The 18006-nt window shown below is 33.5% G+C and overlaps 1 protein-coding gene across 2 annotated transcripts in view; it reads right to left on the reverse strand.

Moving 5' to 3' along the window:
• The window catches only part of LOC126738652 (homeobox protein zampogna-like), a 45967-nt gene extending 28681 nt beyond the window's left edge, over positions 1 to 17286 (reverse strand). For both annotated transcript variants that reach the window (XM_050444079.1, XM_050444078.1), the window contains exon 1: positions 17032 to 17286. In XM_050444079.1, the coding sequence (XP_050300036.1) occupies positions 17032 to 17147 (116 nt within the window). In that variant the 5' untranslated portion in view covers positions 17148 to 17286. The remainder of the gene's footprint in view (positions 1 to 17031) is intronic.
• Positions 17287 to 18006: the final 720 nt, after the last annotated feature.

Consider the following 18006-nt stretch of genomic DNA (forward strand, 5'->3'; position numbering starts at 1 on the left):
TCGGTGGCTTCTTTGCCTGTCTGAGGTTCACAGCGCATTTTCTTTTTAAACTCTCTTCCGAAAGCTCTTGTGGTGGTGGTAGGTTATCGCCCATATCTAGTTTGACTATGGGTTTCGGTTTTTTTTTCGTAAATTGATTTGGGTAATGGAGAAATTGTTGTTCATTTAATATAAGTTGATGATGTTCCAGGAGTGTTCGATAAATCAAATGTTTTGGTTTCTGGCGCTACAGCAACTGTTTGTTCCAAAGTTGAAATGATTGCAGATGTGTTGGAAACCAGCTCTGTAGGCTGAGGTGAATTTTTCTTAGTAGTGGAACTCTCAAGAACAACAGTTGGACTGTCAAGAACTTTGGAAACATTTTCAGAGGCTAATTTAGAGATTTGATGAGGTTGAATATTGATTTTCGATGTTGAGTTATCAGCGACTTCTAACTGAATGTTTGGCGCTTCTACTTGCGTAGCTACTGTAGCTGTAGCAGAATTTTCTCGTTCTGTGACTAAAGTGGCCATGAAGTTAGCTTCGGTAAATATATCATCATTAAAGGGACATATCCCTGTCACTTTAAAACCTTCAATACTTCAATCGCATTCGTTAAAATAGCAGCTTTAAAATATGCAGGTGCAAATATTGAAGCAATTTGGTAGACCGTAATTACCCGCCCTGGATGGTTCGTCAACCATTTTTCACACTCGTTGGAATAAAACTTTTTTAACGGGCTAAAAAAACATCGGTCAAGTGGCTGCATACGGTGGCTACTATGAGGAGGAAGTGTTAATGCGATAATGTTATATTGTCGAAAATCAACTGCTGCAATAGAATAACGGGAAGTGTGGTTATCCATTATCATTAGTACTGGTTGTTTCTTTGTTGGCTTAGCATGATCTCGAAAATGTGTGGCATAATCAACAAACAAATCCTGATTGATGAAACTACTATTAGATACCATTCCAATTGAAGATGGCGGAGCTCCGTCCAAAAGTTCTGCCTTCATTCTTTTACGTGGATATATAAATGCGGGAGGAATAAATTGTCCACTAGCACTCATTGCACATACAACAGTAATATTGGTTCCCCGTTCTGCGCTTGATATTTTATTGACACACCTTTTTCCTTTTGTAGAGAAAACTTTAGGGGGCTTGTTTGGGACAGTTGAAAATCCCGATTCGTCCATATTGTAAATTGCATGTGGCGGAAATTTATATTTGTTCATTAACTCCGAGAGGTTTTTATAAAACCGCTCACACTGTGGTTTATTAAACCCAACAGCCCTGGCGGCGCTTGTAGCGGTGGGTTTCCTTAATGTAACATCTTTGTGCCGTTTTAAAAATCCACGCAGCCAGCCCTTGAAATAATGAAAAGCCATTGTACTTATATTGAAAAGATCATCTTTTCTTAAAAAATGTATAGGACAAACTACGGACTTATCTAATTTACAAATCCTATATTGGACGTATTTATTATCGATTTACGAAATTCTTAATCTCATGAAGTCAATAAAATAGGGAGTCACTAATGAAACAATAATAAGAAGCTTCTACACTGGACAATTCCAATGGATCATCATGCATTTTTTTTCGTAGTTATTTGAATATATTATGGATGAGGAAAGCTATTATATCCATTGGACTCTGTATTTAACAAATACCTTTGCATCATAAAACTATCTGTGCAGTTGAAAATTTTATTGAATTGAAGGTTCTATGACAAATTTTGTGACAGCTGTATAATCCTATAAACATCCATTGGTTTTTTTCATATATTAAACGGATATCCACTGGACGTTCATATTTCAAAAAAGAGGAAACCTTTGGATTGAATAGATTTGAGGCAGTCTTTCAGAGTTCTTTCATCATTTTTAAAAAAATCCATTGCTTTTATCTTCGTAATCTGTAAATTGCACTTGGTGCTGATATAAATTGCTAATATTTTACATGGACCTAGAATGTATTTATCTTACTAAGAGGAATTTTCAAAGGATTCTTATCCTCATAGCATGAAGATTACAGGTTACAGGATCTTTGGTGCTCATATTATGGACTTATGAATCATTTATCTTACCACAAGGTCCTCTTATATTTCTAAGAGAGCTTTATTCTTAATTTCAGGCATCAGTTTTTCTTTCATTATTTTCAATACCAGGTGTTTTCAACCTCTTAATCCATAAATTGAAGTTAGTGGAAATAGATGGAAATGCCCTAAAGGTAAAAAACTTGCTCTTTTGGAGAAAATGAAAATTATATATCAATATAGATATAAAGTCGAAGTCTTCAACTTACGTTTAATAATTGTGTTAACACTTAAGTAATTTAGTATTAGTGTCTATATAAGTTATACACTCATATTGTGACCGGTTTGTTGAATTCTACATTTTTCATTTTGTATAAATGCACGTTCAAGGTTTTTAGCTTTTTTTTTAAATTTTATTTTGTTACAACTGATATTTTTTATTTTAGGCCTGATGATGCTGTAGCTAGAACAAAACACGTGTGGCCATTTATTATATGTTGTGAGGCCGTGACTGTGGGTTTTCTTTGTTTTGTCAATTTTGCCAGTCGTTTTTTTAGGCATATTATAATATTTAAATTAATTTTTTAGGCACTTGCAAATACTTAAAAGCAGTTAAATACTCTGAATTTTTTTTTTAAAAATCTCAATTTTTCCAGCTAATTGAATTGGATTCACAAGTTTTCAATGCAATTAAAGTCTGATTTTTTTTCCTGTTAGTTAAAATGCTGTTACTCGAGTAGTTTAATGGTTTTCAATAATTTAAGTGGTTTTACACGTCTTCAAAGCAGTTTAAGTCTAATTTTCTTAATTTTTTTAAGGCGCATGAGTCGCTTTTAGATATTTAATGTCCGGATAGCACAGGACATCCTAGAAACATACAAATATTTCGAACTATAAAACGTTGCTGGTATGATTCACATACGATGTTCTAGAAATGTTTTTGTAATTTAAATTAACCGCCGTAGAAATGACGTAATTATTTCTTAATTATTGGTTAGAAACTAAAGGACACTAGATTTACGTTGGCAGCACTATCTACAATAGTCTTTGGTTGTTTTCGATGGCGGCTTTTCCGTTGTTGTTGGTGCGACACGACGTTTTACGTTTAATTTCCGCTTTATATTTTGCGTTGGTGAATTAAATTAGGTCTTAAAATTTGTATATTATTTCTAAAGGTAGTATTCTAATACTTTCTTATAGCCCTAGTTCGTATCAAAGAAAAATATAATCAAAGATAAATTAATACGCAGGCAAGAAAAGATTTAAAAACGCCAAAGAAACGAATGACCCAAGTATTGATCATCCTTCTTCCAGCTCTTTTTGCACCAGTCAATTTTTATATATACCACCCTTCAAAAAGGGGAAGCAACATGTTTGTAAGTCTACACCCTTCATTCCAAAAAATGCGTAGATATATAAAGCTCTTAATAGCCCTCTAAAGCTGAACTGACTAGATAGTACCTAAATAGTAACAGTGAGGATGAATTTACGGCAGTAAAACATAATTTGTTCGTGATACCAACTAAAAAAAACTATTTATTACCAAATATTAATTGTTTATTAGATGGTGAATTAACCCAAGCCAAACCGTATTGCAAATTCGTGTAACCCTGGTATCTTATATGAGAGGCATGGACAAGTTATACCTTTAGTGTATGCTGTCTATACGAAAACTTAACACGAATTGAAATCAGCCATCTTGTTAATCGCGAATTTTAAAAACAGAGTCTTAGCGGTTTCGTGCTCGTGCAACCTTGATTTTTATATAAATACGGTGTGTGTTCTATGTTGTTAATCTTGAGTATCGGCCTAAGATATACCAATTTCCAATACTGTCCAAAACTTTTTTGAAATTTGTAACATTTTTGGAGCTATTTTTCATCACTTTTGAGCAAAAGATCCCTTCGGTGCGTAAAAAGCGAATTTTCCAAAATTCTTTGAAACCCGACTTCCTTGGTAGCGAAACAAAATATTTACAGACAAAAACCGACTTAATTTCTCTTAATAAGCCCTGTAAGAATCCTAATCTTTTACCTATAGTCGCACTTGATGACACGGGAATTCCCAAGGGTCGTAGGAAGGTTTATTGTGGCCCTTAAATTATTATCGAAATGAATGGGTCTGAATTGGTTTATTTGCATTTAAATTGGAATGAGAGTAGTAGTTTTGTGAGATTACACCTGAATTTTGGTCTGATGGTTTGCCTCTCACCAAGGGCCATATATTATATGTACACCAGATTATGACCCAATGAAAATAAGCAATAAAATTAGGAAAAATGTTATTTTTTGAATGTTTGTAGTTGTGCTGCTTATTTAGAATAAGAAAATTCACTAGTGGCACAAAAGACATAATCGCACTTAATAATTTATTTGACCAGAGTGACAGGTGTATAAATAACATGGTCAAATAATGATAGGTGTAATGATGATTAAGATATATGATGTTTAAACAGAACGAATACAATTGAGTTAATGCCCTAGTCTAGAAACAGCATAAAAAAATTGATTACTTTATTAACTTTTTTAACCGCAAGTTTTTTCCTTAAAATTTGTTATTTCTTTAATATAATATTTTTATTGATTTTCAAATATTCTTCCTATTTCATCCTATTCATTTACTTAGTCAAACATCAAAAAAATCTTTAATTTTTTCTTAATTTTAACTAAAATTTTTTGTTTGTATATTTAAATTAAACATGTATGTATTTTTGTTCATCTTATTACTTATCTTTGCAACACTCTGAAGATGGCTCAATATATGCCGAAACGTTAACCACATTAAAACGTTGTCAAGTTTTTGGTTTTGTTTGACGCAAACTATTTGATTCTAGAATTTTTCTTTTATTTGGATTTTTTTTATGATTTGCCAAAATATATATTTGGTTTAGTTTACATTTTGTTTTTCATATTTCAGTTCAATTTATTTCATGTTTTTATGTATCTTCGAAAAATCTGTGTAATTCATGTTTACAAAAAACAAATTTCAACTAATTTCTCTTTGTCTTTCTTTTTTTTTAAATAATTTAGGGATTAAGGAACAAGTCAATATTTTCCAATAAAGATTAAAACAATTCGAAAATTCAATGCGTTTAAATGTTCCTATATTTAAATTATAATCGTTTAAGAGTTTTATAATTATAATCTTAATTTATAAAGAGACTGTTACTCATTTTATTTATTTATTACAGTATTACCAGCTAAAAGCCACTTACAGATGCCAACCTAAAAATAAAAGGACAAAGTATACTAAGATAATAGGGAAAAAACACTGTGTGCCTGTCAAACACCGACAATAAGTATTCATTATTATCTCTAGGGAGGGATAAACACCAAATTTCCTGTAGTACATACACTTCAGAAACCTCCTTTGCACTCCTTCAATCAGAGCTATCCAAACGTTATAAAAAAGATAAATTACTATAAAAAATAACGTCCTTTTCTTCGGTTACTCTTTCTAGTTCCACATCATTAAAAACATAACTGAACGCAATAGGGTTACTACTGAGGCTAAATTACATACAAACACACTTACTGACATTAAATTTAAAGTTATGAATGTCACATGTAAGCTGTAAGAATGTCTTCAATGTAGTCAATCTGTAAAATTGAAATATTTGACTCAAGTATGACCTAATCGATTTAATAATTTATGTAGGTATATCTAAGCCTGACGACTTCAAATTCATGCAGTGTCTCACTCTAACAAGAGCCTTTTCCATGTCAGTATATATAGCACGTCAATCGTGTAATCGTAACCTCATTTTCTCAATTTACCTTCAATGGAGTAAAAGGAAGTTAGGTAACAACCAAAATTCAAGGCACTTAAAGTAACTCAGATTTTTGGAATGAAATTCTTAAGGCTACTAGAATAGTGATAGCCATATAAATGAGAATTCGATTTTTCCACCTTTTTCCTATATCATCGCTTCATCTTCTAAATGGTATCTGGGTCGCCTAGAAATAGAAGTATTTTTCTGGAAGATATTACTCAGAGCAATTTAAGATGCGTGGAATAAGACTCCTAATATCTAAGTTTTCCAGATTTTGGTTTCTATAATAATATCAAGATTCTATAATAGCTAGAGAGCTTTAGATGTTCAGGAAAGTATTGTCAATGATTCTTCAATTCGAAAAACACAATCCTAGTTTCCGGAAAAAGAATAGAATATTTACAAAATATTGAGAAAAATATAATAATAAACTAATTGAGAAAATACTCAAAAATATATTACAGGCTCTCAAAGTGACTCAGATTTATCAAGTAGGACTCTTAACGTGCCTAAATTTGCTTCATTCGGGAAACAAAATCCTAGACCTAATCGTGTGTGGATAAAATATGAAAAACCAAGTACAGAATCTTACCATGGAATGAGAGTGTAATAATACCAATTCTTAAAACATGTCCAAACTATAGAGGCTTCTCACTACTGTCTGTGGGATATAAAGTACTCTCTAACATCTTGCTAAGTAGACTGACTCCTTTTGCGTAAAGGTATACAGGGTGATTTTCAACCTATGCGCATAAACTTGGGAAATGATAGCTGATGAGTAATAATGAAAAAAAATTTAGTAAAATATTTTTAGTTTTTTGGAGATATCCATATTTTTTAAAATAAAAAACGTGTATTTTTTAACGTGTTTAATTTAAACTAATTTAAAGCAACTGTTCGAAGTTGTTTCCATTATTTTCGATACAGACTTGACCTCGTCGAAACCATGAAGACGTATATGCACGGGGCAAACCAGGCTGTAGGCGAATTGCGTCACTGGCAGCGTTTATGCGATGTCGTAGCTCTTGCTCAGTATCAACTTCGTTTACATACACCAATGTTTTCATATGATTAAGGTTAGGCGAGCGAGGGGGCCACCCAACTGGACCATCCCGGCATATTCATCGTCCGGGAAACACACGATCTAAATGTTGTCGCACTAGTCGTGAAAAATGTGGTGGAGCACCATCATGAAGAAACCACATGTTCTGCCTAACGTTGAGATTCACATTTTCAAGGAGCACTGGTAAATTGTTGCGCAAAAATTCTAAATATTGAGCACCAGTCAAACGATTCTCCAGAATAAAAGGTCCGATGAGCATCCCGTTCAGGATAGCCCATATATTTACAGAAAAACGTTGTTGAAAGTATGTTCTCTATGTAATATGCGGATTTTCCAAAGCCCAGTAATGAGTGTTATGAAAGTTGAAAATTCCCTTGCGCGTAAAATTTGCCTCATCCGTAACTAAAATGTTCATGATAAAGTTTGGGCTTAACTGCTGGTGATGTAACAACCACTTACAAAAGTGTACTCGAAGCGGCAAATCTCTTGGAAGTAGGGCTTGTACCCTCTGCACATGAAACGGGTACAGCAGTCAGCAACTCGTGCCTTAAAATTTGCCAACTTGTAAATTGCGATATTCCAAATCGCGCTACAATTGTCCTAGTGCTAAATCTAGGTTGTACTTCGATAACTTCTAAAATATCCTCCTCCAGATTTAGAATATGCCTAGGTTTAATAGCTGCTCCATCTTGTCCAGGCCGCGGCCGCAAATTGCCAGTTTCTCTACCCCGCTGAATAACACGTAAGAAAGCCCCACGTCTCGGGTGATATCTTCGGGGAAATCTTTGGGCATACAGATCAGCTGCTGCCACTGCATTCTGATGCGTTTCTCCGTAAACCAAAACCATGTCGACAAGTTCTTCGTTTGTAAAAATGAGCGCCATTACATTTGACGCTTTTATTTTGTTCGTGTGAAAAAAACGATCACAGCCACCAACAAACTAAGTACTACTAAAGATTCCAAACAACAAATTCCAAACATTATGACTTGTTTACTATCAGTTATTAATAAACAAAATAAGTTCGTCTGATACACGTTCTGTTGACATTTGTTTAACTTTATTTCGGAAACCAAAAATATTTTACTACATTTTTTTCTCATTATTACTCATTATTGATCTTCATCTACCATTTCCCAAGTTTATGCGCATAGGTTAAAAATCACCCTGTATTGGGGAATATGAGTCCGGGTTCCTAAGAGAAAGGGGGACAATAGATCAGATATTCAAGGCGAGAAAAATTCTGGAAAAGCATGGAATTTGGCTTTGTTTGCAGACCATAAGCAGGCTTATAACAGCAAACATTGCAGAAGCAAATGCACCATCATGAAAAAAATTCATTAATCTGACGAAGATATGCAGAAAGTAACTGTAGAATGTATGATAAGAGGGCTTGGAGATAAGGATGAGGGTGTAGAAATGGGCAAGAAATTTAAGTAGTTGATCATGTGCAACACAAAGGAAGGGCTTCAAATTGGATACGCCAATAGAAGAGAGAGGAATTATAATAGAGCTCAGTATAAGTAAAAAGAAAACTCAATAGATAAAAATAGAATGTAAATCCTGCAATCTCCCTCAAGGGTTTTCATTTTACCTTAATCTACGACTCCACTACAAGTATGGACTATTTCTCCACTAAATAGATAAAAAGAAGAGAAATACACATAAACGTACTAAAATGTCAAGACTTCAAGTACATGTGCTCCTAGATAAACGAAACATATAATGTTAGAAAGTAAATACAGTGTCGAATACATAGCGTAAACAGAATCGTAGCTGTCTTGTGTACTTTCCTTCCACCATGAAATCTACCAAGAAAAAATAAACTGAATATATACAATAGTGATCCATGTCGTGCTCTGGAGTATTAAAGAACAAGTGAGGCTACTCTCCTTCGAGAATAAAGTTTTAAGAAAAATATGTGGACCTGTACAACGTCCAGTAACAATCCAGTAGAGGAAACGCACGTGTGATGAAGCAAGGGAAATGACTAAACAGCCATGGATTACTGGTACAATTAGATCCAGATTGCATGGGCAGGTCACGTGGTCAGAGCGATGAATAGGGATATTGAGCCGTTAATAGAGCCAGACCAAATGCAAGAAGGTCAGGAGGACCTAGAAAAAGTTGAAAAGATAATGTAGAGAGAGAGACGCCAATGTGATGGAAATCTTATCTTATTTCAAAAATGTATTTTCTTTTTAAATTTAGAAATTTCTTTAATACTTTACCTTCCAATTAATTTTCCAAAAAAATCATAATAAAAATGTTTTTCTTAATGCATTTCATCCTGCTCTTCATAAATTGACTAAAACACCTGTTTTCTCTATTCTTCTCTCAGTATAACGCTTTACAGCCATACAAAAATTATTGTTTTACAAGGGGAGGTTAAAAAAAAATGTGTGTTTTTTCACGTCGAGGTGTCAGTCCACACCATTTAATCACTACAAATTTCTCACTGGAAAACATTAAAATTCGTATCTAATGGTCAGGTAAAAGTCCCTCCACTTTGTTTAACACGATGCTAATTTTATAGACGGGCTTATAAAAGAGATATTATAGAGGTTTTGTTGAAAGAGGCGGTACGCATTTAGAATTACTGATCCTAATTTGTGGGTTTTTCCCCGGTTCTCGGTCAAGACGGTTTTTGAAGAGAATTCTTTACGGTTGTTTTTTTTTTTGGTTTAGCACAGGTATCGCAAAGTGAAATTACGCTCTAAGCAGGTAACAAAATTACACAAATAATCTTATCAAATTAATAATTAATTAGTTCGCGACTAATTAAGTCACAGAATTGAGTCACTCAATTTTAATTGTTATAGTCAAATTACGGTCTTGGTTCGCGGTTAGTCAATTATACTGGCTATTGAAGTCAAATAAATTAATTTTAATTGGGTTTTTATTATGAAACCAGATCGACCAAAAAAACTCTTATCTTATAAGATTTGTTATAGTCAAAACGGTCTATTTTTACACCGTAGAATAAGATAAATAAGGTTCAAGATTTTTTGGTATGAAACCAGGTCATCAGCTGACTAATAAAAAAATTGGGTATGAACGTCAAGTAGTTTTTTGACTTTATTACTTTTTACGCAGTTACACAATGATTTGACATAATATCCCAAACGTATAAGCCAAAATTATCTAAAAGTTTACATTTTTTCTCACGTTCATTTTAAATTATTTGATCCTTTTTAAATAACTATATAAAACCTTTCTATAGTTTCGTGTGTGTTAAAAAAAGACAGACATATTAATAATATTTTTTAAGACAAAGAAGGACAGGTATCACCTTTAATGACATTACGATTTTGTCCATTAATCGATTTTGTAAGACAATGTGTCGAAGAGAGAAAGACATGTGTAAATAATTATGTAAGACAAAGAAATTTTTTTGAATGTACTCGAATTAAAATGATATTAAATAGCTGATTAGCAGACCGATCATTTCTTTTTCGCCGTCCTTTTTTTTAACAGAATGCACTATGAAAACTAATGACAAATGGCAGTTCTATAAATGACAGTTGGAATAATGATTTAACCATCTCTGTCCGACACTATTACTGCAATAGTAATATGTAAGAAAAAAAGGAAATAGGTAAAACTTTTAATGACATTATACATGTGTTCATTCCATAAGACAATGTGTCGAAAAGAGAACGACTTACATAAATAATTAAACGTGGGACAAAGAAATGTTAATAATTTCAAATGATCAGCCGACTGATTTGTCCATATACCGCCAAAAAAAATGAAGACAAGTTGAAATGTGATTACAAGTAACAACAATAATAATTACAGTTCGTTTATTAATTATATTTCCCTATTGCAATAAATACATCATGGAAATATTTGGCGGTCTTTTTTAGCATAATGTCTCGAATTTAAAACCTAATGACAGTTCTTTAAATGTCATATTTGTCTAGAAATATTTTATTTCAGAACATAGTTAAAAATAATCGACAATTGGAATAATGATATACCCGTCTCTGTCCGACCCATTCTAGTCACCATAAGTTTTTCTCTGTCCCACTTGTTATGAGGTAAAAAAAACGACAAAGTATAATAAATAATATAATTTTTTTTTACCCCTTTCAACAATCAACCAATATAGAAAAATGTTTATGTTTCTTTGACATCTTCGATAGTCACCATAGGTTTTTCTCTGTCTAACTCGTTATGCCGTAAAAGAAGCTGCAAAGTCTATAACATCCAACATATGTATATTTATAACAATCCAACTTGTCCGAAAAAAATATTTCCTAACTTTTTTTCACGTCATTTGATGAACATAAGATCTGCCCATTTCTGTCTGACTCATTATAGCATTCATAAGCTCTTCTCTGTCGCACATAAAAAAAAAGCAAAATTAAACTAAATATAGTTATTTTTGTAAGCTGATTTTTGATCACTCTGTATATAAAAAACATCTAAACGGTACTTTCCGATTACGGTAACAAAAAAGGTAATATATCATTCTTTATTTAACCTCACAATCACTAAATTTCAACATATAAGCTTAATGTTCAAAGAAATAATAAATCCCTTATATAAAACTATTGCAATCCCATCATCGTTATCTGCAAACGCATGTCATTCAAAGGGCAAAGACATCTCTACTTTACTATTTTCTTTATTGTTTAGCTTAGGATTTGCTAATATTTATAATTTTTATAGTACGAAATAAGGATTAGTGTCCTGTATCTAACAACAAAATGATTTTTCATTGCAACATTAGGTATTTCACGCTTGAGTATTAATTCAATAGGCCACCTGGCTTCCTGTTAAGGAAAAAATAAAGAATTCGACTATTAACTTTCATTAAAATCTAAATGGAATAAGAGAGAGATAATTAGAAGAAAAGGATAGGATCCACAACTAAATATATATCTCTTTAATCCAAGTTGATTGGTCAAAAATAAGTTATGTCACTCTTATGAAACACTCTGTATATAGTGTTTAATCTAGACAAACGTGCATCTCGTGTGAAGTTCCATTCACAACATTCCGTCAAAATAAAAAGAATTTATCACCTGACGTCTAAACCTTTTAAAGTGCCAAAAGTGGGTCTCTTCTTCCTTCTTCTCACACAGGTAGTGGACCGGCCGGAACCCAAAAACTGACAAAAAAATCAATTTCACTGTCCTCCAGTTCGGCCAGACAGTATGTCGCCAAAAGTTTAATGAATGAACCGGGGGGACCACACTCGTAGTAAATCTTGTAAGAAGCCTACTCCATTCATAAGTACTATGTGCTCGAAATTGCTTGTTACCGGATTACCGGGTGTTTTTCTGTACTTAAGTTGATGCAAATGGGTTTAGGATGGTATCATTGAAAGTGAGATTAGGTTAATCTGGTTGTGGAGCAATTTCCGAAGGATCAACACGATAAACCGTTTGACAAACAAGAAATATGAGAGTCTTATATACTTGTTTACTTGTACAAGGCCTACTAGTGAATGTGCTGAAATGCCTGTGTGAACACTTGAGGGACATTTAGGGCATATATTGTCTCAGCAATGTCCTTGTATTGACTTAACCTAAGCCGCTCATAAGTTACATTAGCATTTTTTGCAATGCGTGTCAAAAACTTCAAATTTCGTGGCCTTGGAACTCAAAAAGTTTTTGAGTTAAGGAGAACCATCCAGAACCGCCTTAAGAATATTTAAATTATTACTGAAATATTCCCAAAAAATCGTTAAAAAGGAAGGAATAATACGTAATAATAAATAATCCATCAATAAATCAGAACCGCCGTCTTGCCCTATAAATAGGAACTTCCGGTGGTACCTGTACATAAAAATGTATCACCGTCACTTAAAATTAAATAAAAGTGGAAAAACGGACCCGTAGAAAATGTTAAAAGCGCGGTCGTGTTGGCTTTTGAACCGTTTCTCAATGGCGTATTTTTTGGGGACCCTTTTGTCGGCCCTTTTCACACTAACTTAGGACACTTCCGATTCCGACAAAGGAAAGAGGATATAAGGATCGGCTATACGTAGTTTGTATCTTTAAATAAAATGGCGGCAAGACCTGTTAAGGACTTTTGAAAGCATTTCTGTTCAAACATTTTATTAAATTTTTGAAACGTTCAAATCTAAGGTAATTTATAGGGAAACCAATTTTCTAGACTTAACTTATGTGAACCTGGTATAGCAGAGTACATAAGAAGAAGAAACTTATCCTGGCACCTCTGGATCGACCTAACAACCCAAAAGTAAAAGAGTGGATAAAGAATACAGTCCAAACAACTGTATAACGATATGGTTCTAACTGCATAATGAAACCTGGATATGGTGCGACTTACATATATGGGCACATTACTAATTGGAGCAATCACAAGACGGCTATTCAGTTAGTCATTCTCGTTATTACATCAGCACTTAAGAGCCTAATAATCTTCCCAGATAAAAATAAATAAAATGTCAATAATACTTTCAGTAAATATTTAATTCAAATAAACTGTTTATGTATTTCACTTTATCACCTTGTCCACCATTCTGTTCCTCTTTGGGCTCCAATATTGAAATCCATAAGTAAGTATTAGTAGTCCTCCTCTTTCCACTATACTCCGAAGCCTATCTTGGGTAATCCTTTGGGCGTACTGTAATCTCATATTTATTCATCTAGTTGTAGATCTGCCTCTGTGGAGTTTGTCTTCATTTTTTCCTTCCTTCGATTAGTCGTTTCATTATTCCTGATCTTCTAGCTATATGCCCAAACTTTTGTAAATACATGGAACAATATTCTGGTAAGCAGTCTTGTAGATGGACCATTTGCTCATAATTAGTTCCGCGTTCTGTCCACGATACTCGTAAAAGCGGTCTATAAACCCACAAGAGCATCTAGAGCAACTAGACGAAGTTTCGTTATTTTGCTGATAGCTTTGTCTCTCTACATGTTATTTAGATTGGTAGTCGCTGATCTTGCCATAGTTAGACAACAGCGTATTTCGCTTTCACATTTCTCACTCTTGGTAACTAAGGAACCAAGACATTTAAAATTGTTTATCACTTAATAGCCTGCAAGTTTTGATATTTGTGGATAATTGATATAGCGTCTTGTCACTCATGTAGAACCTCTCTCACAAAGTATTCGCTAGAGGCGTTAAATAAGGTAGGTTTAAGAAAGTAAGGCTGTTCAACTCCTGCGGTTGTTCTGAAACTGCCCAAATAATTGGCGTCGATTCGCGCTGTTTTTCTGATACAGGTTGTTCCCATTTCCTCCATTATGGTCCAAATGTTTTTTGATAATCTACAACTTCTTCTCAAACTTCTTCAATAAGTTACCTGGTGCTTAATATTTGTCCCTAGTTCCTTTTCCTGACACAAAACTTGCTTGTTCCTGTAGAAGCTGTGGCAAAAGGAATGGTTTAAGATGGCCATGTTTGATTTGCAACAAGAACTTACTAGCGTAAGAGATAAAAGAAAATCGTTCTGTAGTCGCTGCATTCCAAGAGCGAGTTTTTCGTCGATTTCCAAGTCTCCCCAATTTTCAGGCCACTGTCTTGTTTTCCATATAAAATTACAGATTTCAGGCTGTTATTTGATACACACTGGTAATTTTTTTTTTAATTCGGAGAACTTTTATAGCATGTTCAACTTTCGATCTTAATATATCGCTCCTGGCATATGTTTCTTCTAAATGTTGTTCTAAATTCTCTTCGTAAAGTTTTTCACAATATACTTTCTAAATTTCTTGTTGTTTATAATTTCCTCCTCTTTATTACTTGGTTGCGTAGTATTATTTTTTTAAATAATTTTCGAGACTCACGTTTGTTGAAACGTTTAAAGTTTCCTACAGACCCCTAAGATATGGTCATTTTTATTTTTATTTTATCCTGCTTCTCTTCATTTGGCTCTATAGCTTTAGTTGCTTTCATTGGTAATATTAGTAGGTATATGTTCCACTTGTTTTCCCAATTTTCTTACATTCCTTTCTCTTATTTTTCTTTATTGTCTAAAATGAAATATTTGTTTAAAAAATTATTGTACTTACCTTGAAAATGTCCATCGATACTCTGAGGTTTCTCTTTGAAAAAATTAACCTCCATATTGAAGATCTTAACAATAATTTTCTGGCACATGGTACACACAACTATATCCTTTATCCTCCAAGAGGTCCTAACTGCTCCGATGTCATTGACAGCAGATTGGCCCCATTTACACGACAGTGCACAAGAATCTCTAATACCTTGAGGTAATTAGGTCCTTTATCGTGTCTTTTTTTGATACTCGGAATCACAAGAACACATTTAGCAATAAATAGATTGTATCACTTTATTTAAAATGATCACTGGCTATTTATCGGTATAGATTTATTTAACTGTAAATTTCTGATTTGATTGATTTTTCAAAGGCTTTTAAACTAATATTTCTTTTTTGAAATCGTTTTAGAAATAAAAAGTTAATTTTTAGGTTAGTCGATAGTTCTCTAACCTCAAAATTTGTCCTATCGATTTGGCTGAGAAGGGCAGCGATGCCACGCCTCTCCGATATCTAATAAATGATTATTAGCTAAATTAGTCATAAAATAGCGAACACAGCTTCAACTTTTGTGTTTAAATTAGGTAGAATTAATTAAATATTAAATTCTATCTCGATTTTTTGATAAACATGTAGACTTTCTATATTTTAACGCCTTGGCAACGTTGCTACTATTTCAAAATGCAAACAGACAAAGTTTCATTTAAAGGCCACTCAATTTGCTCAGCAGAGGTATGGGTTTAAACAGAGCAAAAGACCTAATATCGAAGATCTAACACAGGACTAGCTTTAATCTTTTCGGACTCAAGAAGTGCCTTCTAGAAAATCTCAAGAAGGGGAATCTTAGGGGATAGCGAAGATTTGACATTAAAGATCATAAGTAAATTGGTAGAAAACTCTCAAATAAGGTAGGCCTGGATCTACCACAATACTCGGGTCTATGAAAATTAGCAGGCAGACCACCTAATCAATAAAGCAAGGAGTATAAGCATTCAAGCCATAAATCCTTGTATGTCCTACCCAAAATATTTAATACGATATAGGACGAGGCAATTTCGGGATCAAGAAAAGGTGAAATGAGTAGAATGGTCTTAAGGCAACAGAGCTTTAAAAACACCGCTATGAAAACTATGGATAGGATGAGATGAAAGCATTACTCTACACACTCACATCTAAATAAAATCAAAGTAAATGACGATAAACTGAGCTCCTGCAGACATTTGGAAATGATACAATGTGAAAATTATATAATTTAAATACATAAGCTGCTTGACAACTTGAAAATGAGGTACAGCTCTCTTCCAATATCTATTCATGACATAAAATTGAAGCATAAACGCATCTGCACGCTTAGTACAGTCAGTTTGGCAAGCATGTGATATCCGACGGTAAGGCCAATTCAATACATTAAACATTATTTCAATTCATTATTTCATAGGATAGTTGCCTCAGAGTTCCAAGATTCCAAAGCAGAAGTACTCCATAAAGAGAAACCTTGAGAACAAACCATAAAGAGAAAGCAACATATACAAGTTCAACTTAATTTATACAAAGAGAGCCAAAAAAAACAGAATTGAAAAAAATTAAATCCTCAATTAAAAAACAGACTTCAGCGAGAGGCACTCTATGAACGTATTGGCCTAAATTTAGTAATAAAATTTAGAGCTATTAATAAAACAGTTCTATCAAAATCCTAGGTGGACGCAAGTTTGGGTTTATGTTGGGTATATTGAGGAATTTTCTGGTTTTTAAGTTAAGTAGGGTGAGCTTTTTTGAACTACATCCCTTTCTTAATTGCCCTATAATTACCCAAATATTTAACCAAGAATCACATTTTTACCCTCAACTGTGGTTCGAAAGTGGTTTCTAAATTAGGCCCAAACACGTCATGAAATTAATAAAAATCTGGTGTAGCTTGACTCCCAAAATTGGCTCTAAATCAGAAAGTTTTTGAGGTACAAGAAACGTTCATATATGAAATTATTAAAAAAGAAATGCCTTTTTTTTACTTTTAAGCATATTCCTAATGTTTTGGAAAAATTAGCAAAGAAAAACATGTCTCAACCCTCAATCTCTCTTGTTCTATTTCACCACTGCCTACTATTTCTTCAAAAACTAGACATAAAGTCTATTACAACTGGTTGCCGATTTGAAACCAGAATACACCAAGCCCCCATCACCAAAATCAACAAGGGTTACTTACGAATATCTATATTCATCGTCCATATGCACATAATCGGGCGGAATAATATGCCAGGAGGGTTCAAGCGTGGGGTTCATATCCTGTTCGTACCCCTGTCCAACACTCAGATCGGCCATAATTCAGTTTTTCAAAAAACCCGAGAAAAAAACACGCGTCCCGGAAAAATCGCGAGGAAAAAATCACCGAAAGACTTTTGAGGGGGGGAGGACACTAACGATAAATGGGGCCCTCGTCCTGTATGGCCAAACGGTGCAATCTGTGCTATGGCAGGGGCTTCAGTCGACAATTTATATAAATTTATCGATAAGATAATGATAATATTTTTGTAAGCTGGTGGTGGAGATTACCTGTTCGTCGAAAACAAAATCGTATATTGACAGGTGGAGCGATCGTATATCGGTCTTATTTGTATAATTGATTTCGATACATATAAGTTGGCTTCCTTGAACTACATTTTTAATATAACAAAGTTTTTCACTTAAGATAACCTTTTTATCATAACAAGTGATCCTACCGTCTGCGCCAACTTTTAATCAGCTTGTCTTAATGGCTACTAAGATTTAAATATAAATAGTTTTTTTTTCATTAAATTTTACGATGTTTTCGTGAGATGGTCCATGGAGGAAACTTCCACGCTTAATTGAAGTTAATTGACCAGAACCTAACTAAACAGACACACATTTTGTTTTTTCTGTTTCCTAGGATGGTTCTTAAAACTCACTTTTGCAAATTGATGTAAAGCTTTATATGTTTCCCCTAATCAAGGCCAATTATAAAATTTAATAAGCTTAATATAAAATTAACATAAAACTTAAAGATAATCTTGATTCTCATCTTTAAATTAATAACAATCGAAAATTAGATAATGATCAGATTCCCATATAAGTTGGCTGCCTTGAACTAGAGTTTTAATACAACGAAATTTTTCATTTAAGAAAAATCTAACTGTTTTATCATGTGAAGTAATCCTACCGA

The sequence above is a fragment of the Anthonomus grandis genome, chromosome 7 (assembly GCF_022605725.1).
Source record: "Anthonomus grandis grandis chromosome 7, icAntGran1.3, whole genome shotgun sequence".
In the NCBI taxonomy this organism is placed as follows: Eukaryota; Metazoa; Arthropoda; class Insecta; order Coleoptera; family Curculionidae; genus Anthonomus; species Anthonomus grandis.